Below are 25,349 nucleotides of genomic sequence, written 5' to 3'. Positions count from 1 at the left end.
TATTGTACTACAGTAAAGTCTATGCATGCATTTTACACAGTTTACTGTATATACTATAAACTAGTAATGGGAGAGGAGAAGGAAGACAATGAGTACAATGCTTTAATTATCAAGGTATTAATGTACATATTAGTAAAAAAAAAAAAGATTTACAAAAGATTTACAAAAAATCTTTGTACAGTTTGCAAACACTCTCTTTCTTTTGGATATTGGTGTTTCTATATGTTGTTCCACGTGTCACAGTTCCAAAATGCTCCTCTCACTGTAGAAAAAGAAGCAGCAGCAATTCTGTTCATCCAAAGAGCACAAAAGCCAGATTTCATTTGATACATTTAGCACCTTTCTATCATTCAGTTATTCTGCACATAAAGGAAACAGCTGACATGTAAACCTTAACTTTCTCTTTACGGAATTACAAAAAGACAATTATTCTTCCAGTACTTTAAGACACTGTGGTTCAAGAACTTCACAGCTATTGCTGCTCAGAAACACATTCATAAGACTTCACATAATCTGTTTTTACTTCTTCCTTGTCAAGAGGAAGTTTATTTTGCTCCTAAACTAGCCACTGATCTGAGGATGTGGAGCAGTTCAGCACATGGTTTTCTTTCCACCTCAGACTCTTGTTTATGATCGCATGAGGATTGTTCTTCATTAGCTGCTGAGAAACTGATCGAGGACGGCCTGTGTTTATGCTTTGCCCTTTGCCTTCTTCTGCAGCCGGGTCCGTGTGGGCTCGGTGAGGACTAAGGGCTCCTGGATGACCATGGCTTGATATTTCTTTGACAGCAGTTCCACCTCCACCTTCTGGCCCACAGAGCACAGCTCCAGAGGCAGGTAGGCGAACGCCAGGCTCTGCTGGCAGCTGTAACTGTAAGCTCCAGACGTTGTGTTTCCAACCACCTGAAAAGGACAACAAAGGACGCTGGCTGAGTGACAAAAAAACCAACTAAATGGACATGATCTACAACTTTCCATTGTTTCTAACCTTGCCATTGTGCCAGATGGTCTCATTGCCTTCAGGGTCGATATCGTCTGTATCCAGGGAGATGTAGGACAGCTTCCTCTTCAGGCCCTTGGCTTTGATCTCCCGAAGGGCTGCTCTGCCAATAAAGTCAGCAGGCTGGACAAACAAAGACACAAACGATGTGTGTTCAGGTTGTAGACTTATTCCCAGTTACAGAGGAAATACTACATGAAATGTCTGACATGAGCAGCACCGTTACCTTGTTCAGTTTGATGAAATAATCCAGTCCAGCCTCCAGAGGGTTGGTGTCACAGTTCATCTGTAAAAAATACAACGTTGATCCCATTAACAAAATAACCATAACCTGAGCTACATAAGGGTGCATTTTGGGAAATATGCCTTTAGACTGTAAACGTCCCACTGTGAAGATTTAATAAAATCTGTGGCACCAAAAACACTCAATTTTATTTTCAATGAACATGTTGATCATCTTCTCAACTAATTGATTAGTTGTTTAGTCTATAAAGATAATTACTTTGCTGTCATAGAGGATGAAAGAAAGTAGAAAATATTCATATTTAAGAAGCTGGAGTCAGACAATTTTATTTTTTCAAAAATGACTCAAAAAAGTTTCAGAAAAACTTCATAGTTGACAACTAATCAATCCAACAGGTGCGTAGAAAGTTTAGTGTAAATCTGTAAACAGCTGTTTGAATGTTAGATAATTCTAAATTGTCCTTAGGTGTGAATGCGAGTGTGATGGTCTGTCTGTCTCTATATCTATAGATGATGGATGGATGGATGGATATCAAAGCTCAACAACCAATATGGCGGATCATCAAAAACACTAAGCTAATTTGTCTGTCTTATATTTCTCAGTAGTTCTTCTGCTGGAAAACCAGTTGATGTAGTTCTGTTTTTAGAAATCATATGAAAACATGCAGAGGCACACTGGTCTGCTGCGAGTCTTTTCTCATCCTTTCAGCGTAAAATAATCAGATTTAAGGAATTTAATATGCTGTAAAAATCTCTTTATGTTTATTTCGACTAGTCAGTGCACTTTATTTTGAGAAAACATGTAATTTCCCCATGTGAATAACGAGCTGGTTAAAAATGTACGATTTCAGTAAACCTGGACTTTCTTTGGTTTACTGCAGCCCTAGAGCAGCCATTTAGCTTAGGGGAAACTGCTTGTGTTGGTCCAAAGCTCACTAATGAACACAGTATTTCTTGTTTCATGCCGTACAGAATTACAATGAGGGGCAATGTGCCAACTATTTCTTGCTAGGAAATGTCATTGTGTCCAACAAACCTCAAGAAAGTCCCCCAAACCACCCCCAGATACTTTTGGTTTTTATGCTTCAAATGTGATGTTTTTGTCGACGTTGTACAGTAAAGATATGGATTGAAAAGTTGTGGGGAGAGAGACTAATATGACAGCCTGATCTAAGCATTAAGCCACCAGATACTTCAAAGGTGGACATTTTTCTTACCTTTGGACAGATCCAGGCTAACTGTTTTCCTCTGCCTCTAGACTTAATGCTAAGCTAAGCTAACCGTGTAGCCAACAGATACGAAAATGGTGCTGATCTTTTAATCTCATACTCAGAAAGAAAGTGAACGTGGTGAATATTTCAAACTATCCCGTCACATGTTTTCTTTGAGTACCTCAGCTCCCCAGCCTCTGAAGCCCTTCTCCAGTCTGAGGGAGTTCATGGCGTATGTGCCGAAGTTGTCGATGCCTTCATCTTTTCCTGCCGCCATGATGGCCTGATACACAGCCGCCATGTTCTTCTGGTCAATGTAGAGCTCCCAGCCCAGCTCACCTACACACAAATATAATATCACCTTAGCCTGTAGTTCATATACACGAAAAACATGTCCAGTAAAATGTAAATTAAACTGTATGGATGCTACTAAAAGACAAGAATAGACAAGTTACACAATAAACATAAACTATTCATGGTAAGTGGAAATTATCAGTTTTTTTTGAGTCAAAGTTCTGATTTAGTTTCCTCATAATTTTGACTTTGTCAATACAAAGTTTTTTAGTTTGAGTTTATTGACTTTGTGTCTAATATTTGAATTAGCATGCTGTATTTTTGTCTCTAGAACAATGATGGTTTGAGTAAGTCCTAATACCGACTTAGCATTTGTCATCATTAATATCAGCATTTCAAAATCTAGCCCCAGTAAGTCATAATATTGTTTTAACATTTCATATTTTTGCCTCATGAAGTCATAGTGTGTCATAGTCTGACTTATTTCAATATCTTATACTTCTTCTGAGTAACTCACAACATTGACTTTGAATCTAATTATTTTATTTGGTAGCTTTTATTTTTCTCCTAATAAGTCACTATATTTACTTAGCATCTTAGAATTGGACTTCTCTTGTGTTAGAATATTGTCATTCAGTCATAATTTTGACTTTGTGTCTCATTGTGTCACTAACATTGTATCAGTTTATCATCATTTAGTCAATCATAATAGTTATTTTGTATCTAATTTATTTCACCTGGTGTTTGGCATTTTTGTCTCATAATTTTGACTTAATATCATAGTCTTTACTGTGTCAGTGTACCTTATTTTAGTCTGAGTAAGTCATCAATTTGACTTACCATTTCATTTTTTGCCTGAGTAACTGAATATTGACTTTGTATCCATGATTTTACACTCAGGATACCGTACTTTTATCATAATAAGTCAGAATTTTGACTCGGTAATTCAAAGTTGGACTAATAATGTAATAATTCTGTTTCAGTAAGTCGTAATATTAACTTTGTTAACAGGTCAGTTGTTCCTGACCTGGTGTCAGAGCAAATCATAATAAAGACCCAGCAGAAATTACCTCAAAAAAGTATAAACTGACGCAACACAAGTATTTTTATGTACCTTGTCTAGTCGTTCATGTTGTGTTTATATGTTTTCACAGATTAAAGATGATTTCACTGGCTTGCTGATGCTTGTTAGCTTTATTCTGTCTTAAGTCTCAAGATAATGAAACGTATGCATCATAGAGGAAGAACAATATAAAGGACTGATAGTGAAGTGCAACTCACAGTTATTTTCATTATTGATAGTGAATGAAGCTGTAATTTCCCTTTCCTCTGTTACATCTTTACTAGTAACTGTTACTAACTATATATGCACCATCTGCTAATTTCACTTTCATTTAAGTGATTTTTTTCAAAAGAGCTATGATTCTTCTCTGGTGAACCAACAATCTGTTTAACCTGTTTGACAAAAGCACAAAGTGTACATTACCAGTGTAGGAGATCCTGATGGCCCGGACAGTGACGCCAGCCAGCTCAATGGACTTGCAGTGGAGAAATTTGAATCCGGCATCACTCATATCCTCCTTTGTTAGTTTCTGGAGAACTTTGCGGGAGTTTGGTCCTGCAACGCCGAGCACGCCAATATCATCTGTGACGTTGCTGATGTCGACGTCATATCGGCCCTCTATAGCTTCTTTTTCTATCCACCTGAGTCGAGTTAAAATCCACAGAGAAAATACACTTTAATACTGCATCATTAGCATCTGATACGTTTCAGCCTATCTGACAAATATACTATCTGCTATGAGTTCTAAACTTCACAGGGTAATTTGTGACCACCAGAGGTCACTGCACAATTTAAACTCCCCTTGTTCAGGCTGTGGCAGAGTTGGTTACACTGCTGGAATGAAGATGAATGTTTTAATATACCTCCTCCCGATTGGAGCAAAAGGAGAGGCGTTGTGTTAGCAGCTGCTGAAAGGTTTTAAGTTTCTGCCGGATAAAACTGTGAGAGAGTTTTATTCAGCACAGCTTGAGGCTCAACTCTGATCTGGGTGTGAGACAAAGAACTAAGAGCGTTTGCTTATCTGTTAACACTATGAGCTTTATGTAGGGAGGTGAAAACTGGACACGTGCATGTCCAAATGTGCATGTATTTACGGTTTTGGTCATTTAGCACTGATTACTTACTGCTAAAATGGTACCTCAAAACTGGGATTTCTTATGAATGAAGTCCTTACGATAGTAGAACACAATGCTTCTGTAAAATGTAGCTACAACTCACTCTGTTGCAAAGAAGGAGGATTTTTTTTTTGTTTAAATTCAAAGGTCTCGTCGAGTGACAATCAAGTTTTTACCTTTTTGACATGTCCATATGGTGATTTTATATGCATTAATTAAGTAGTCAAATGGAATGAGGAAGCATTTCCACGTTTTCATGCTAAATTAGCTGCTGCTAGTCTGACTACCTTAATGAGAGTGTTCCTGTGCAGATGGTTTGATGTATTTCACCTGAGGTCATGTAGCTCTGACCCTGAGCCTGTGATGAGCAGGAACTTTCCTGGTTCCAACTGAGTGATGGTGACCTCGGCGTAGACTCTCCCATTGGGTGTCAACATGTGGCTGATATTAGTTAAGCCCACCTGAAAACACACAAGTTAAAGGACGCCGTCAGAAAGACCATTTGTGGAGCAGTACAGAATCATAATTATTACACATTTACTGCTACAGCAGCTGAACAGTTTATGTTGTTCATGAAGCGTACATGTGCTCTACCTTGGGCATGGTGTTAGCGAACAGGCGATCTAGCAGCTTGTGTGAGTCCTTCCCCTTCACGATGAACTTGCCAAAAGGCGTCAGGTCGATCACTCCCACCTTCTCCATCACCAACCTGCACTCTCTGCCAACTGGTCCGAACCAGTTTGTTACGTCGGAAACTTGGCCTGAGCACAGCAACAAATCAATGATCTCTTTATTTCTCAGTCAATTAATGTTAACAAGTGGCAACTTTTTTATTGGCATTTTCTTAAATAAGGTTCATTGTGAAACTGTTGTATGAGTATAATGTATGAACACTGGCAGGACAGAATTATAAACTACCGCTTACAAGACAGAAAATATAAAGCAGCATTAGATCAGATGCTGTCATTGAGTGGGCTGTTGATTCAATCACAGCTCCTCCACGTGTTAAAGCGTCCTTGGGTAGAACACTGACTTCAGCTGAATGGCAGCATAGTGTGTGTGGAACATATTCGAACCTTGCTAAAGTTAAAGGTTCTACATAATAAAGACCATTTACCATATTAACAAGAGTTTACAGTTATGCTAGCAGTTCTGTAAGCATGCAAACATTAATCAATTGCTGACAAAACATGCTAACATGACACACAACACTAACATGTACCATATTAGTTTAGCTTGTTAGCATGCTAACACTTCCGAATTAACAGTAACCACAAAGCACAGCTGAAGCTTTGATCATAGCCTACTTGTGGAGGCCCAGACAGACAGCTACAGACCCCACAGACTCAGTTTTCACTATTAGCTCTGTTTCACACATCATTGTATTATACTATGTATAATTATGTATACTATGATCAAGGGCGTCAGTTTGTTTTAAAAGTGGGGGGATGGAGACCACAGCACTTTGAGAAAATGTCGAAGAACGGCGGCAAAATGCCACAAGCTGGGATCAAACTCACAACCACCGCACCAAAGGCAGAGGCTGAAGCTGTAGAGCTATCAGTACATGCGGGTGGAGGGGTCTGTGGGCCGCTATAGTACTAATTCTCCCGGGCCGAAATTTTGCCCCTGCGCGCCTCTGGTCGGAGCTTCCACTTGGCACAGGGCGCAAATTTAGCATTTGCGCGTTTTTTTTTTGTTTGTTTGTTTTTTTAACCTCACGAAGGTGTGCTGCATGTCTGTGCAACTCTCGGCCGAGTGCGGATGGTGCGTTCAGGAGCGTCGGAATTTTCTATACTACTGAAAATAACTGGGTTTACAACGGCTTACATGTGAAGAATTTGAATGTGTTGGAGACAAAATGACCCTGACAAAAGTGGTGGGGGGGACACGTCCCCACCGTCCCCCCCTAAACTGACGCCTATGCTATGATTACACGCTTATGTGTATGATGCAAGAAAAAGCCTCTCTTTAAAGATAGAAATTTCACTGCAGCCAGGGCAGAGAAGTGATTAGATCAGATTTTATCATCTAATTTTACTGAATATGCACTTGAACAAACACAGGAAAAATAATATATGACACAAAATAAGTGAGGAGGTTTAGTCTGCCAGTTGTAAGCTTGCTGTTGAAATAATTATACATTATATATATGAACCATTGTGCACTCTATATGTTGCAAAACTAGCGTGTGTAAAACTAGCTCAACTAGTTGTGGTGTTATGCAGAGTCAGGAATCATACCTGTTCAACTTGAAGTTTCTTTATTGTGCTGCATAACATCTGCAAATCGTTTAAGCCGTTTCGTCTGTCAAGGTAACGCCCAGAATCATAGCGTAAACTAGAGTCCAAACAAACACTTCCGGGGAATAGCTGCGCATGTAACCTTTCAAATAAATGCCATATACATCACACTAGTTACTCGTAATTGCATTTTTAATGGTCATACAGCTGAATAGAAGGAATTACTCAACACACCAACAAAGCATTGCTAACATTACACAGAGCTCTGTGGAAATAAAGCCTACTTTCTACTCCAACAGAGTCTGCTTTTAAAGGTGTGCTCCAGAATGCCGCAATAGGTTGTACTTATGTAATCCATGCATGCACACTATTGTCAAACATTGCGGATTCGCTGTTGTAGCATGGTCCGCATAGACACAAATGGGGTTGCAAGTAGTCTGTGCGAGACTCCATGCAGACTCTAGTGGACCTGCCGGGTCCGGTGGCCAACATTTTGTGACCCAAATGCTAGCACGCCTCGTGTACTTGCATAAAGTATAAAGCCATGAACGAGTGCACGGACTGCTGCGGACATCACTTGATTGTTAGTACATCACTTTGTAGTTGGCAGTAGTCTGCTTGGGAGAAACAATAATTCTACAATTTCATTTAGCAGACGCTAAAGCGACTTACATCTGAGAGTAGAACAGCACAAGGTAGGTATGTGGGACAGCACTAAGGACCTTGACAAAGGCTGTGCCAAAGTCCGGGTATTAATCACTAGCTATCCAGCTGCGAAATTGTTGCAAACATATGCATAGATCGCATCCATGTACTCCGCAAATGCACCTTACTACTTCGCGGCACTATTTCTATTCTTAGGCTGCAGACCATCACAGACTTGGGGAGATAAATTTATGTTCACAGCAACTTACATACTTGCAGATGCAAAGATGTAAGACCAACGCAGACTTCGAAAGAGGAGCACACGCAGCTCTATTCTACTACAATGAGTGCATATCCATATTTTACAGTCAGTGCATTGCCCAAACACAGAAACATGGAAAGCTGGAATTGGGTCTTCTAACAAGTTGTAGGGCCATCATCTTTACAGAGGTGTAAGATTTACCAAATTTACTGCCAGTTCCTGTGCAATTTGTATCCATTTCATGGCAATGCATTCAAAAGCTCTAAAGATATTTCTGTCAAACCCTCACATTTCACCTTCTTGTGGTGCGACGCCAAAGTTAGGAGCATTAACCCTCTGAAAATCACGAGCATTTGTCCAAAATTTCATCACAGTCGATCCAATACTCGTGTAGACATTGCAGTCTGGAACAAAGCTGCTTGGAGGGCTAAAAATACATTCATGGATAAAAAGGAAATGAAGTTGCATTTGTAAGATTTTGACTATGGATTTTATATTTGTAGAGACTAAGACGTCCATGTCACAGTTATGAGCCAAGTACACAGCTTCTAAGAGGGCCAATTGGATTCTAGGCTCAAGGTTTGGCAGGAGTCCACACACTTGGCAGATTATCTCAGGAAATCAGCAACTGTGTGGTTTAGAAAAAGGACTGGGATCCTACATGTGCACCCACATGTGTTGTTGAACGTTAGCAGCTGTCCTGTTCTTCCAGTGAGGTGTTCTAGATGGTTCTCTTGTGCTGCTGCTTACAGTTAGTGGGACTGTTCCATGATGTGTAAGCTGAAATAACTGAAGGGCCTGGGAGGGAACTTAGCATGTTGTCCCATTTTTACTCAAGAACAGTATGCCATTATTCTGACAAATACATACACAATCTAGTGGTCTTTTCTGCACACAAAGATGATTGCTATTTGTATGTTGCATGTACTCTTGGGAGGAATTGTGATGCTAATCTACAACACTGTACTCATCCACCACCACTATGTTCAATGACAGGCCTTTGTAAAAACAAGAAAGCAGGAATGAGTGATTGTTGACTTATTACAAGACTGCAGCCAAATAAATGATAGGAAGTTACAAAGCAATGCTTCAGACTATTTTTTCTTACCATGACTATTTAGGAAATGAGTACAAGTAGTTGACACTGTCAATAGACAACAGACACTGCTTGTATTGTGGCCTACTTGTACCGGTTCATCCGTGTGTTGTAGAGTGGGGTTGTTCCCACCAGCATGAAGCATGGACCTTTTCCTTCAGCAGCTCATAAAATACGTTGCTCGTTGCGGCCGGCAAAACGCTGCTTCTTGGGGTTAACCGACTGGAAGACCAACATAATGTGTTTCAGTGAGAGTAAAGGGACAAAGGCTTTGTCCAGGGAAGCTGAAGGCAGGTGGTGTCGTCTTCCATGTTCTACTTTACCCGCACTGTTGTAGCCATCAGACTCTCGAGCTTTGGCGCCACATTAAAAGGTACGTCTTTTCCATTTGCCCGTAGCGGTTCGGGTCGCATTCAATCAGGGTCATAGGGAGGCTCGCCGTTCGTAATCCAATCACTCAGGAACTTACCCATTCCACCAGCATGGATAATTCCATACCTGAAAACATAAAGACCATGCTTTGACACTTTGCTTGAGTGTAGAAACACCATATGTCTAGATTGCATTTTACAGTTATGTCTCATTTTCATCAACTTCCAAAGATATTCTATTTACCATCACAGAGGAGTACTGAATTCAAGGAGCTGCAATGAAAGGAATTTGTCTTTATTTGAAAAATTACTCAAACCAAATGTCCAGATGCATCTTAAAATCTTTAAAAAATCGAATATCATGAAATATCCATCCATCCATCCATTCTCTATATACCGCTTTATCCTCACTAGGGTCGTGGGGGTGCTGGAGTCTATCTCAGCTGACTCGGGCGAAGGCAGGTGACACCCTGGACAGGTCACCAGTGTGTCGCAGGGCTACATATACAGACAAACAATTACACTCACATTCACACCTACGGAAAATTTAGATTAACCAATTAACCTCAGCATATTTTTGGACTGTGGGAGGAAGCTGGAGTGCCCGGAGAAAACCCACGCATGCACAGGGAGAACATGCAAACTCCATGCAGAAAGATCCCAGGCCCAGGCCGGGATTTGAACTGGGGATGTTCTTGCTGCAAGGTGAAAGTGCTAACCACTACACCGCTGTGCAGCCCTTACTCAAACCAATTCACCAATTATTAAAATAGGTTGTGATTAATTTAATACTTGACAACTCATAAATTATGTGATTAATCACTGCAGCGCTAACCCCCACCTATCTCCAACCCCATGTGAAATGCCACCCTGAGCATCTGTAATGTCAAAACATTTGTAGTGCAACATGGAAAGTGATTTTGTCACTCCTAATAAGTGGTGCAATCGAAAAGCTCTGGGACTGTTTTTTGTTCTGCTGTTTCCACATGCACCAAGGAGCATCAGATGTATGATCATTGCTTAACATTTACAGGTTGTGCATCATGAATTTGTCCCCCAGGGTTGATGTCCTGAGGCAGCTGAAGGAGAACATTCACCACAAATGATCTGAACTGTGGCCTGTGGCATGTTTTATCAATGAATTCAGCCACATATCACAAGTTTCTTCCTACCCACACACTTACCAGATTTGTCTCTCTGGATGTTCTTTCTATCAAGTTGAAGGGTTGTCATTTTAACAGTTTTAGGGATTTATCGCTCATCACAGATGGTGCTTAACATGTTGGCATTATGGGACTTCCAGGGAGGTTAAAAGCAAGGCAGGAGCACTGGGAGCAGAGTATCACTGCACAAGCAGACTTCTTCAACAGAAATGGCAAACAAATTAGAATCAGGTTTAATTTGGGTATCTATAGGTCAATTTTAGAACCTCTTGATCAAACCATGTTTCATCCTTGGCCTTACACCCATTTGTTCAATAACAATGCTCTAAATTTAAAACTACAGTTCTCAACATTTAAGAACACAGACAGTATGTCCTGAAGAAGTCAGCAAATTGTATAACTTCCAGCTACGAGAAGGCCCAGTTTGGAATGTACTTACAGATGTACACTGTCACTGGATTACTTTGATTTTGATTACTATGACATAATTCTCAGGCAAGTTTTGCAATTATAGACTTAGTGTTGTTTGAGACCTGCACCTGTTGCCACTACTAAATGCTGTATTTTGGCTTGTGAAGATGCACCTCACAGTTTGAACAGCCCTGATTTAGAATTACAATGGCTTCATTGTCATCATAATTTAATTAGCTTCCGTTGGACAGTACACACCAACAAGCAATAAGAAATAAAATATCAACATTAAATTATAAAATCAAATGTACATATATAACAAAACAATATTAAAAATGACAACATCTGCAAAGGAGGCCAGATATATACAATATGGGAGGTAAATGAAATGGAATAAAACAGAATAAGAACCTGTAAAATTGAATAAAATGAATTTAATACATACCCAAAGCCAATGGCAGTCCAGTAGTTGGAAACTCCCCGGTGTGGTCCCACCATGGGCAGCAGGTCAGGGGTGTATGTGATTGGTCCAGACACTGTGTTAATGATGTCAGCTTTCTTCAGCACGGGGACCATCTCCATGGCCATCTCAATGTGCTCCATTATCCTGTCAAGGTCTGACTCAAACAGCTCTTTGCCGAAGCCTGCAGCACCCAGAAAAGAAAGAAAAAGAAAAAGTTATATGTAACTCTCTGAGCTCCAAGCAGAGTGGTTTTGTTTGGCTCCTGTCACATCTTTACTCACTGCATTATAAAAGTCCTGCACCACTACAGAATTAGCACAAATATGGCTAGGAGGAGAGAGAACTCAATAAGACACAGTTACAGTACCATATATCTTGCCATATGCAAATTTCATTTCCTTGATTATTTAATTTCAAATAACTGAAGAAAAATTGAATTAACAGTGATCTTATTTTTTAATGATATCTAACGACTTCAAATTTAAATTACTTTCCTGAATGTCTTTCCTTTTATCTCTTGGTGGCTTGAAAATATCAAAAGCACCCCTAAATTTTTATCACATGAATGTTGGTTGCAGCTGAGTCACTAATGGCTTCGTAGTTGCTGTGACAAGTGCAAAATCTTTTTTTTCTTTGATACCAAATTCAAAGACTGCAAAAGACCTATTTTTGAAAAATGTTCATATAAGACATGTAGAATGAAGTGATTTTGATGAAATCTCATGATTTTAGCCTTAGATTCGGACATTTTTTTCCCACTGAACAGCACACAGATGGGCAGTTCAAAGACCGCCTCACTGTTGAAAATCAAGCAATTCATTTTGTTATTACTGTGATTTGGGCAGGTTTTTTTATGAATAATATGTCTTTACAACCCAGATTTTGGGATTCAGAGGGTTAACGTACAAGACATGCAAAAATTGTGCAAAAACAAAACCAATGAAGGATTCTTAACAGATCCTTTAAGGCAGACAGACCTGGAGGTACTCCCTCTCTGACCCACGAGTCCTGCAGCACCATCTTCTCCATCTTCTCGTATGGGCCAAACAGCAGACCGTCTCTCTCCTGACGCAGGTAGTAGGAGGCCTCCAGGTCCCTGATGACAGCCAGCTCCTTCTTCAGAGCCTTCACCTCTGGTACTGTGGCAGTCACCACGTACTGGTGATGCACCGGGATGGTGGGGTGTTCAAACCCAATCATCTTACCCACCTCACGGGCCCAGAAACCTAAAAACCAACAGAGATTGTGTCAAATCAGCTGAGAAACAAGATAAAGCTGGCAGTCCTTCATGTCTTTACCGAATGAGTGATGTGTTCAGAAATTGAAATTGGACACGTGTTAATGATTTTGTAGCATCTATTTGTTCAGTAGCTGAGTGCTAGATTAAAAAAAAAGATGCTCCAATCCCTTTTGCGTGGATATGAAAGCGGCATTGATGTTTTCATCTAAATCTCAGGAAGAAAGTGTACTTTCCAAAATGACAAATTATTCTTTTGAGACTGTCTTGCTTCCACTGTGTGAGTCTATGGAAAACTGGCTGCAAAACTGGTAACATAATGTCCTAACCTAACTCTCCATTGCATATACATTTTATGAGGCATATAAAGTAGAGCTGATCTCTCCTGGTGGACACACAAAAGTCTGGTGTGTGAATCTGTTTGGAAGCAGGGCACCACAGCTCCTGCAGCACCTCCTCTCTTTATAATTAGCTACAATAAGAAGTAGACGAGAAAACAAACACTTTAACATTCAGGAATTACCCAGCCAGTCATAAGATATACAGAACAGGGTGCATGCATCATCCTGTGGTTATAAGGCTGAGATTTAAAATGAAGTTTCCTATTTCAACCCATGCAAACATACAGATGCATCCAAACAACCAGCAACGAAAATATACACTCAGCAAACACAGACACAAAAAAAAGGACGTGCAAATGTGAAAATGCCCCTCATTTAATGTCAGCCACGAGAAGCTAAGTTAGGAGTCACACCACAAGGATCTAATGTGGAAACATGCCATCATTTAGAAGCCAAGCACAAATGCAAAAAGGGGCTGAGAAAGTATAGCACATGATTTAAAGGTTATGTGTATATTTTACAGTCTGTAGAGGGGCTCTAACAGTTAGAAAAACAAGCCACACTATTATTTCATAACGTGACACTAAACAGCAGTAAGCCTCAGTGGTTTACAGTCCTGTACATTATGTAACAACACCAGTTTTCCCTCCTGATGTTGCAGTGTGCAGTAAGCAAATGACATCAGGCTGAAGTCACCTAAAGAAATGTTGATGTCAAATCTGAAACAGCAATCTCTCCTTCATAGGTGAATATAGATTGTCAAACTCCTTATCTACTGCAAACTCTTTCCACTTGAAAAAAAATATTTAGGTACCTAAAATACAGCACAACCTGATAAATATGCTGTATTTAGAGTCTCTCACTGGGATAGTGAAGGATCAATGTTCCAATTCAGCTGCTGTGACCTGAAGTGTGAATCTGAAGCCGGCTGGTGCACTTCGACCTGCTGATCTCTGTGCTGCAAAAGTAAGCGCTCTTGGGTTTTAAATTTTTGTCTTTCAAGTTATGTTAATCTTTGTTCCCGCATTCAAATCCGCAGGTGATCCACCACTGTAGCATGTATTTATGCACCATTTGTGAACTCACGGATGGATTGGGGGTGCAATCACACAATATTGATAAGGTCCAAGGCTGTTTATGCAAGAGCCTGTTTACCACATGCCTACACACAGGGCCGATTCATTGAATTACCAAGGAAAAACAGGTGAAGGAGTAACAAGTTCACCAAAATAAGCAACTTCTGAAAACAAGGCCAGCTTTGTCCACATCGGCTGTCCACACTATTGAATTGCTTATCGGTTTGGTGGTTCTAAACTCGGAACAATCAGAACAATTTGTTCATAACGTCAACAAGCAAATCAGCGATTCATTACATTTATTGCATTTATAGCACTGATGGTATTTCTCTAGTTAGCTGGCGTACGTGGAAAGATTTGCAAAATTAGATTGACATACTCAGTGATCTGAAACTTCTACTCTAGTGCAAGGGCGAGTGCAAAAACTATAGTGTCATCTATGCATAAAGCAAGCAGAGAAATTCTGACTAAGCCAAAAGTAATTAATAAACAAATCACATAAGAAAAAGTAACTGGACATATTTCCAAACTAACATATGAATTATTTAGCTAAGTTTAATTAATAAACAGTTAAATTTCCAGCTAGCTAAGATTATTGGTGAGAATAATTAGCTGAAAGTCACGGATAAATAGCCTAATAGTAGTTTGACGGAATTAATTGATTCATTTTTCAAATATAGCTAAACATAACTGGATATAGGTGAAATATCATGTTAATTATTCCTATTATTACTATTCATGTGTTTATTGCTAAACACTTAGAATAGCTAAAAATCATAGATAAACTGTTGAATCAAAACTGATACACGGTTTGAAAAGTTAGCTAAATATAACAGGTAAGTGGTCTAAATAGCAGTCTACAAATAACTAATATCTAAAAAAATGGATGATCAGGTTGAAAAGTTACATAAAAGAAGTCTAATAGAAAAATGTTTGAAATAGTATCAAGTAATGTGCAACGGCAGGCTAGTAACAGTCAGCTAAACGTAACGAGTAAACATTCAAAAAGTGAGCTAAAAAATGGATAAACAAGGGAAACAGTTTGTAAATAATGGAAAATTGGTCTAAATAATGACAAAAACAATGAATAAATAGTTAAATAATTGGATAAACTGCTTCAGTAGTAAATCCACAAACAGACAGTAAAGTTAGCCAAATACTAGAATATGGATGAAATAGTTAGCCAGTAGTAATGGACTATTGGTAAATATCATGATAATGGATTTACGCTGAAGTAGCTGACTGATAAACAGACTGAAAAGTTAGCTAAAAGCAAGCTAACAGTAATTGACAAACCACAGAAAAAAATAAATAAAACTAATGTATACAATGACTGAAATAACTAAACAATGGGTCAAACTATTGTCATTTTAATGTAATGGATGGGTAAAATTGCTAGCTAACAGTTTTTTTCTAAACAGCTAAAATAGTTGATATTAAAAGATAAACTGCTAAAATACTATGACTAAAATGGATGAACAGTACAAAACATTAGCTAAAAGTAATGATTAAATTATCTAAATAGGGACCTAAATGTAATGTATAATCAGATAAACAAACAGATAAACTACTTGAGGTGCTCATACCTAAAAAAAATATTAGCTTAAAGAAGGATAATGGATAAATGCTTAAATAGCCTCAAGTAGTTGACAAACAGTTGAAAATAGTGAGCAAAAAGCAAAAGATAAGTGAGCTAAAAATCATGTAAACTGCTAATGTTGTCAGAATGGCTATTTAGTAATTAAATATGGAAGAAGAGTTGAAAACAAAAGGACACCAATGGAAATATTTTCAAATGTGGCTAATTGGCTAAATACTGGTAATAGATAAACATCTGAACGAGTTGGCTAAAAGTAATGGATACACAGTTCAAGTATATATCGAATGAATTAGCAGTTAAAATACTAAGCTACAATTTATCGACAAACACCTAAAATAAATGATGGATAAACAGTTAAACACCTAAATTTAATGGGCAAATAGTTGAAAATAATTTTCCAAAAGTAACAGATACATGGTTGAAACATCAATTCAAAAAAATTTCCTGCAATGGTTTGTACTTTCATATAATACTAACCAGCACTGAGTGCAGGGTATATCAGACAGAAAAGGTTTGATCTGAAGGACATAATACGTTTGCAGGTTTCTAGGTGTGAGAAAATGTAGTTTACTCTTCACACCTCAGCCAAAACACTGCCTCCTCTCTTCAGTTCACAGAGCTGATACATGGAAAGCGATCCTGTGGGGTCGCATACCAGAGAACACAACCTTTGACTTTAATTAAGGCTCTTATTGGTCATGGGAGTCAAGTTTATTGGTAAACGGGGGCTCCAGACTTCTCCACAGTTTGCAGAGTTTCAGTGAACTGGATTTGTGTAAATTAGATGTGGGGGAAAGAAGACATTGGGTGGACAAAGAAGAGGTTGGTTGACGCCCTGTGGAGGCGTCGCAAAGGACTGGGAGAGATAAATTCAGAAAAGCAGGCCAAGAAGAAGCACAGAAAAAAAATTGTCAAGCTAGTTGGCATTATGTAATCTCCACAAAGCAGCCACTTGTGGGTTTTAAATGAAAAAAGTGAGCACAATGCATTAAAAAAAGAAAAAAAAGAGTTGAGGTTGCTGTTGCTTCTTGGGAGTTATTTTCTGCTTTGCTATGTGGGATGTTTCAGAATGAAATCTTAAACCAGCTGCTTTCCCATATGGGTTATTTCTGCAGCACATAAAATTGAGGCATCTGTCATCCACTAAAAAATACAAATACAAAAGGGCAACATGAGTGAGTATAGGTTTGTGGTTGTACTTGCAAAAGGCCACATTTACCCAGACAACATTATTATGCATGCAAGCAAACCCATATTCATGAAATCTATACTAAACATGTAATCTGATCAGTACAGCTAAACAGCAAACTTATGTATGCAAAAAGGGGCATCAGCACAGCAGCAGAAAGCTAAAAAATGTCTGTCAGGAGGTGTGCATTTGCTGCCGCTTCAAGATTGGACGAAATCTGAACCGTTGGCCTTTTTGGATTGGCTGTCAAACACAGCGAGGGCAAAAGGCCAGCAGGGCCGCAGCACAACTGGCTTCAACCAGACTACAGAATGTGCAAATTCAGGGAGAAAATATGGAGCAAGTAGTTGTGAATGCAGCTGTGGAACATTTGCTCTGCTGTAGCTTCATGCTTGAGTGGAAATTAGTGCCATTTTAAAGGACAAAGTTTCATGTTCTCATGTGAATGCACAATTTTGTATTGTTACTGCAGAAAAAAGGGGTGACGAATGCAAAATATCCATGACCTACATACTGTTATTTGTTACGCAACAGGCTCCACAGGGGAGAACAGACTGGGGGAAAAGACTGGGGCAAATTCCTGAACCTGAGCCAGCTAAACAAGCAACAGCAGCAGGGATGAAAGGAGTCCTGGCCAACAAAATCCCCCAGAACTGGTACGACCCAGTTCAAGCCAAAAACGTCTTCCCTGAACTCGGCAAGCAGTGGTCTGAGTGGGCAAAGGTCTCCGACAGTGGGGAGCTCACAGATAAGATGTGGTGGAAATTTAAAATCTCCTTCTCTCCCTGCAAACAATTCAAATATTTTAGAGCACTGATTTTTTCATACTTCACATCTGATTAGGACTAGACTAGGGCAGCAGATTAGTTCTGCATGTAATGTTAATCTTCACTGTTGATTAATCTGATTATTATTCTCCCAATTAGTTGATTACTTATTTGGTCTATAAATGTTTTAAAATGGTGAAAAATATCCCAAGCCCCAAATCCCGCTATCAATTTTTTTTTTTTGTCCACAACCCAACTGCACAGTTGTTATCAATACTGGAAAAAATGGCGACTCTACAAACTATAGATATTGCCATACTTGTCTTTTATCTGTCCTGTAAACACAACCTGCAGTTCAGCTGAAAAGCTGCTAAATGTTGCCGTGGGTGACTCACAAATGATTTCACAGTTGTACCAAAGAATGTAGGATTTTAATTTTTTTTTACAGAATCTTGTTATAGTTAATCATTCAATTGATAAACAAAATATCAAGACTTTAAATGAAATTTGATTAGATTTAATGAAGACGGTTGTATGTCATGAGTAATTCAGGAAACGTCAGAGAACTGAAAATGTTTCATGTCTTTCAGAGTTAAAATTTATGGCTGTAATGAAGTGATTCTGTCCACCATAAAGATGATAGCCTACCTAATATTCAACCATTTCCTCTTTATTTCTGAGACAGAACAGCCCTTCTCTAACTGTACTAACAATGTTATATCTGACTACTGACATGCAGAATCAGAAATGCAAGTCTCACTTTCTCTTTTTGCTAACATTTTGGTGAAGCCAGCTTTTATACAGATGGAGGAGCATAAGAAGAGGCTGCCTTAAATGCCAAAGTTATCTTTAATTCTAATGATGAAATATCATGAACATGTGGCCTTCACCCAGCTGCAGCTATAAAGCAATAAAGTAGGAGCTGTTGCATGAGACCAGTTTTGACCTAATAGCAAAAATAATGCCAAATGTTATACCTGAGATACATTTTTACATGCTTTTCTGGCAGGAAACAAAGCTAGACAGATCACCTGAAAAAACAAACTTCACAGAAAAACCTCAATTTGAAAGAAGTCTCATTTATATTACATGGATTGCAAGATTTTTGTTCTTTAACGCACCATCTGAGAAATTAACACTCATTTTATGTCTCTGTTAGTTTCAGATTAGTGATATTTTCACCTGTGAAGGCCACCTATTTGCTGCGAATCCAAAAAAATCTCCTCCTCCAAGGTACTCGGCCTTCATTTTTCGACCAAATCCATGTCATTAATGTTAATGAAGTCTATGCTGAAATGCAGTCGATGAAATATGAAGCACCTTGAAATTCTGCCAGAAACCACAGTTGAAGAAGGAGTTGCAAAACAGTGATATTTAACCACGCCCAATGGGTACGTCGGCGGGGTTATTGCATTCAGTGCGGTATCTGGCTGGGTAAGTATGTATGTATGTATGTATGTATGTGACTATGTCCGGTCCGATATCTCTGCAACCGCTGAAGTCAGGATAATCAAACTTGGCACTGAAGATCAGTCTAAGGTCCCCTGCTCAGTTGTGGAGTTACAGGTCAGCAGATCAAGTAGGGAGGGAGATACGTACGATGATCAAAATTGATACATATTGCATCAGTTGTAAAGGGAGGACAGGGTTTTCACCAGTAGAGGGCGTGGTTCTGCCCTCTACTGAGGGCTCATCTAGTTATGTTAATGTCAACGAGCCATTTCTAAGTAAATGAATGGAAATGATTCTAATGATTATGAAAAATGAAATAAAAACGGCCAGCTAATCAAATACTACAGGTAACTCAAAATGGACCAAAGTTTCCGATGTGTCATGGATGCCTAATGTGAATGTTGAAGTACAAACCTGCTGTGTTGACAATGCGATTTGCGCGGATTGTTCCGTGTGGAGTCTGGACGTCCCACTTGCCGTCGGATGTTTGGCTGAGGCCGGTGACAGGAGCTGGATTGTAGATCTGAGCACCGTACATACGAGCTCCAGCAGCCAGAGCCATAGTCAGAGAGTAGGGGTCGATGTGGCCGTCTCCGGGGGTGTAGAGGCCTGCCAGCACCTGAAAACATGGAAACGAATTGAACATGTTGATCATTATAAACAGTGAGGCAGTGGTCAAGCCTGTCTGGAAATATCAGTACCTAAACTCACCTGATCAAGGTTTAACAAGTAAAGCAGTTCACACTCTTGAGGCTGCAATGCTTATCTCTATAAATGCAAATACTCAAAGTAGTAAAGTGGATGGAACTACAAAGTATCAACAAATGACTTCTGCTCTGGATCATTTAACATAAGAGATTTGTGAGCATTACTGTGCTAAGCGGATTTCATGGCAAACTGCCCAATATTAGATTAAGTGAAGGGTTTTGTGTGTGAAAAGTTGAACTTATTTTCCGAGATGTGATCTAAAACAGAAAGGGTTCTTCCTCTGAGGAGTCTGAATGTGCTTTGTGAATAAGATCTTAATCATTAACAGTACAAGAAGAAAGGTTGGAGGTCAATTTTTCATACATTATAACATATCTGCCTGTGTTGTACAGAATGAACCACTGACCAGCAGAATGATGAACAGAGAGACTGAAATTCTCCTCAACAAAAGTGAGTAATACTTAAAATGTTAGCAGCTTTAGCAAGATGTTTAATTTAATTTTCAATGAAATCCACCACCATGATTGTTTACAGTGGCATTTGTGAGTTTTGAAGCACTGAATAATTACATATTGAAGGTTTAACATGCTGTGAGCGTTAGATGTGGATTTTTTTAAACTTTGGACATGCAAGTGGTCTCAATCTTGTCATCTAACTCTTTGCAAAAGAGAAAATACATCAGAAAATGGCTAACTATTTAGCTTTGAACCTCCAGGCTATTCAAAACCAGCAACATCTGACTGTTTGAGGACAGAGGTTTGGATGGACTCTGGATAAGTACTTCATACGCCACACTATCCTGCTTTAAGATTATGAAACATCCAGATCAGAATGTGGGAAACCTGCCATCCACTGTGGTGGATGATCAGTAGAAGCAGCTTAATTAAGGACATTGTTCCACCAATCAGTCCGTAAATAATCCACATGCGCATACAGTACAGACCTTGTCCATATTAAGCAGAGGGAAGAGCTCTTGGACTTTTTCCGGTCCGATCATGTACTGCTCCGTCACATGCCAGTGTGTGCGGGTCATCTGGTACCTCATCTCGTCCACTCGAGCTGGTGTTGAAGCAATACGGACACTGCCGGGTGTGTGCAAACCCACGGCCTGCAGAGAAACACAACATAAATCCATGCACACACTTATGTACCGCAAAGCTATGAAAGATGAGCAAGGCATCTCACCTGTCCAGTTTCAGCCTCCAGGGTCTTGTATAATTTAAGGCTGTCATAGTGGATTTTCTTCACATTGATGCCAGGATGGTAAGATGTTGTCAGACCAGCCTGAAATACAAACAAATAGCAGAAGTAAAACTCTGAGCCCCAAAACCTGTTGATGGGTTTAAAAGACATGTTATTTTTAAAAAGTCAAATACTTTTTTTTTTTTTGAATACAAAAAATATGCTCAAACCAGGAACTGTTAAAACAGAAAGATCGGTCTAATTTTGAACTTGCAACAGTCTACCATCATGATATGCAGTTCCGTCAGAAATCGTAACCAAATCTAAGCTTAAAATCATGAGATTTTTATCAAACAAGCACAAAAAAACTCATCACTTCTTGGCACAACAGTAAAGCTCTAACTCATTAAAGTCCACTTGACAACAACTAAGGTACTTTTCAGCCAAACTGCAGGCAGTGTCTGTAGTTTTTAGGGATTTGAAGTGATGTGTAACAACCTGATGATAATTAGCTGCATGCAAAACTAAGCTAACTTGGCAGTATTTGTCAGAATGCAAGTAACGGATGGATAAAACAGAAATTAGCTAACCCATGTTGTACGTTCACAGTTAAGCTAAGCTATTAATGTCTTTATCAGGAGCTGTAAATTCGCAGCTCGGTTAGGTGGTGAGCATGCAAGCTAACAGTGTTTCACCACAAAAGCCTCCTTTGAGACTATCTGATAAATATAAATCCAACATTATCTTTCTTTTACCTGCAGTTTTGGTATCCCCCTACTTTTAAAGGAAATGTTTGGCTTTGTATATTTACCAAGTGATTGCTAACTTTTTCGGTCTGCTGTTTAGTGATGGAGTCAGTTTAAAAGAAAAACGCGGGTTAAAAGAGGTATAATCATTCCTTAGAGTTGAGGAGAACTGTAGCGTTAGGTGATAACTTTCTGCATGTTCACAAGGTGTGCAATCACAAAGTTTTGGGACTGTTCATGCTTGTCTAAGTCACACATGTTGTCCAGACAAAACCTGTGCTACACATATTTTTATGACCACTGGTAGGACGGTGCACATTTGTGATTTCTTTAAGAGATATCAAACATTGTACTCTGTGTCAGTCAGCAGAAAGGATGATCAAACCTTCATGTGGAAGATCATTACTGATGACAAAAGTTGGGTCTGCAGTTACCATCAAGAGAAGAAACAGCAGATTTTTACAGCGAAAGAACTGCAGTTTCCAAGACCGGACAAGCGGTGTGAGATTAGGAGCCTCTTGTTCTCTTGAACATTGTGCAGCACAAGTTTGTTCCCCAAGATTGCACTTTGAAGGCAGAGTTCTACTGGGACATCTTGAGGAGTCTCAGGGAGAACATTTGGTGTAAACAACCCGAGCTGTGGAATGACGGCATGCAGGTCTCCAAGACTCTGTGTAACCCAGCCCCAACAGCACAACTGTCGACCTTCATCCCTCCCAAGTCATGAAATCTGGCTCTCTGCAACTTCTTCCCCTTCTCCAAAATTAAATTCAAGCTGTGGGGTTTCCTTTTTGATACAGTTTAGGAGATTCAGTGCTTATCGCAAACGGGGTTTCACAGAACAGGACGTCCAGGGAGCATTCCAAGTGTTACAGAAGCACTGGGAGCAGAGTATCGCTGCACAAGACTATTTTGAAGGAGACAGCAGCCAAATTTAAAACAGGTTTTTGATTTTTACAGACGCAGTGGATCAAACTTTGTAAAAATATTAATGATAGCAGTGGCGTTACCCCATCTGAGCCTTGTAATGCTACTTTATACTATAACAAAATAGTGAACAGAGGAGTTACAGATTATTGCTAATGAAATTAACCACCCTATCTTTATCACAGTCACTCTCCTGTAATCAACTGCAATTCATGAAGAGGTCAAAAAAAGCATGTGGGTTTCTCTGTGTGCTGCTGTTTCCTCCAATAGCCAAAAAACACGCACCTAAAAGTATGAACAAAGTGCACCTTTCTTCTTCCCCAGTGCATGATGGGAAAGGCTCCATCACTCCTCATGAAGGGAGTAACTGAAGTCCCCCCTCTTACATGGCAAACATGTATTTATAGCGAGAGAGTGTCGATCTTGTAAATGAATGACGGACAGTGTGGGAGCGCAAGTGGGTCAAGTCCTCAAATGCCTTGAAAAATTATACGGTGACAGCTGCCCTCGATGGAAACGGTGGAACTGTCGAACAATGCAAACAGAAATGGCTGTAAACACCTTCACTAAATAAGGCTTTCAAGGAAGAGCCCTTCTGTACTGTAGATCTGTAGTTGCATTTAAGGCTTAGCAGTCAGTTACAATATAATCTGCTTAAGCTGTCTGACTGAATTACTACTTTTGTTTCTTTCTATAATAATCAAGTGCATTGGTGCATTTCTCACAGCTATTAAGTGAACAAACATGATTCAGGGAAAAAAACATGACTGCCCAAAGATTAATCAAGTAGCTTATTAGTTTATACATACTTTTCAGAAAACTTTCAAGCTACAATTCAGAATGTTTCTGATTGCCAGCCTATAAATTTGCTGCCTTTCTTTGTCTTATACAGAGCTGCAGTCACTAAAAAAATGTCAGATATGCACTATTATCAGAATCAATTGAATATTTCAGACATTTTCATGAAAATGTAATGGTTTCTTATCATAAACAACAGAAATTAGGATATTCTTAGGTTCATCAGTGTGGGGCTCCAAGAGGTAGCAATGACTGCTTTGTAAAAATGACAAATTAATTCATACGGAAATACAGCAACCACTTTTAACTGCACCTCAGCCAATTTGACCAAATTAATCACACAGCTTAGGCTTTAGTAAACTGAGGTGATCACTATCATTATTTTCTGATCTTAAATCTGCTATTTTATTGATGTGAGGATTTCTAGTCATAAATGACAGAAAAGGAGGATATTGCTAGGTTTGGGGCTCTTGGTCGTAAAGTTGTAAATTTGTGTTGTGTGTGACACAATTTAGGGGTTATTAGAACTGTTGAGAAATTTTGACACATTTTTTTGGCTTTTAGCAGATTATGATGGACATTTTTCACTTCTTTCTGAAATTAAATCTTGGAACTTATCGATAAAGCTAACCACACAGTCGCAGACCAATGTGGAAATGTCGATGTGTTCAAACAAAATGTTAAAAACAGGATTTGTGCCAACTGCTGCTGCTGCTGCTGCTGTGAAGCGACCCTGTGACACAGACCACCTGGCTCTTCATGATCATGGGGACAGCAGGGTGCTTGCTCTGAGATAAAGCAATGCAGAGTTTGGTGGACGTACAGCGTGCCAGGTAGATCCAGCTGTGAGCTCAGACTTCTCCAGCAGCACCACGTCCTTCATGCCAGCTTTGGCCAGGTGATAGGTCAGACTGGTGCCCACACAGCCGCCTCCAATGATGACCGTCTCTGCCGTGTCCTTCCACCTCTTCCCCAGAGCTGAGGCTGCATCTCTGCAAGACAAGACACTTCAGGTGAACCACTGCAGATCCATGCAACAGTGCATTCAGTGGTCTATTTACAGAGAGCCACAGCTTATCATACCTGCAACTGGAGAGCATGCTGAGCATATAAAGTGGCATTCAATGAACAGCTGCATGATGCGTAAAGTTTTGCTGCGTAAATCAATCCCTTATGCAACACTAAGTGGCCGATTTACATCTATATTTATGAATGATACACCTATTCAATGAGAAGTCTCAGTAAAGTGAGGCTTTCTCGTGAGTAAAACTGAACAATCTCACCTCTCTTCTGCATGTTTCCTTGACGTGCAGCAGATGGTCCTCAAAGGAAGCCGAGCAATCGCTCCACACGCGGCTAAACTTTTGCGCAACGGTGCTAAGTTTAATATCCGAGACATTTCGGAGGTAAAAAAAAATAATAGTAAAAAACTACAAAAGCAACTCAAAGCATAACCAGCCCCCCTCTCTGTGAACCCCTGCACTGTCCTGTGTAGTTACAAATATCCCAGTTTGCGGTGACAGGCGCTTTGGCACGCCCACAGGTCAGAACCAAGTCAAGACGAAACTTTATCCAGATCAGCCCTCAGACAGGTTAACGCTTTGTGTGCCAAGACTGCAGATGTAGGTCACAAAGCAGCTGCAAAAACAGCAGTAAAAGGATTAATATACTGATGTAAGTAAGAGGCAAAAAATGAACAACACAGAGGACTATAGCCATGCAAACAGCTCCGAGAACATGCATTCA

General features: G+C 39.5%; 1 protein-coding gene across 1 annotated transcript; it reads right to left on the bottom strand.

The window, feature by feature from the left end:
• Nucleotides 1-84: 84 nt before the first annotated feature.
• Nucleotides 85-25,122, bottom strand: dmgdh (dimethylglycine dehydrogenase). The gene is given in 19 exon segments (XM_051938953.1): nt 85-903; nt 989-1,123; nt 1,227-1,286; nt 2,636-2,793; nt 4,235-4,452; nt 5,257-5,387; nt 5,521-5,670; nt 5,672-5,687; nt 6,003-6,021; nt 9,550-9,565; nt 9,567-9,593; nt 9,595-9,670; nt 11,563-11,761; nt 12,558-12,806; nt 19,657-19,861; nt 20,894-21,058; nt 21,136-21,234; nt 24,427-24,595; nt 24,887-25,122. Coding segments are annotated over 19 exon segments (2,421 nt in total). The 5' UTR covers nt 25,003-25,122; the 3' UTR covers nt 85-690.
• Nucleotides 25,123-25,349: the final 227 nt, after the last annotated feature.

Source organism: Acanthochromis polyacanthus, chromosome 18 (genome assembly GCF_021347895.1).
Source record: "Acanthochromis polyacanthus isolate Apoly-LR-REF ecotype Palm Island chromosome 18, KAUST_Apoly_ChrSc, whole genome shotgun sequence".
Lineage (NCBI taxonomy): Eukaryota > Metazoa > Chordata > Actinopteri > Pomacentridae > Acanthochromis > Acanthochromis polyacanthus.
Note: the sequence above shows the minus strand (reverse complement) of the source record. Positions and strands in the feature narration are given on the sequence as shown.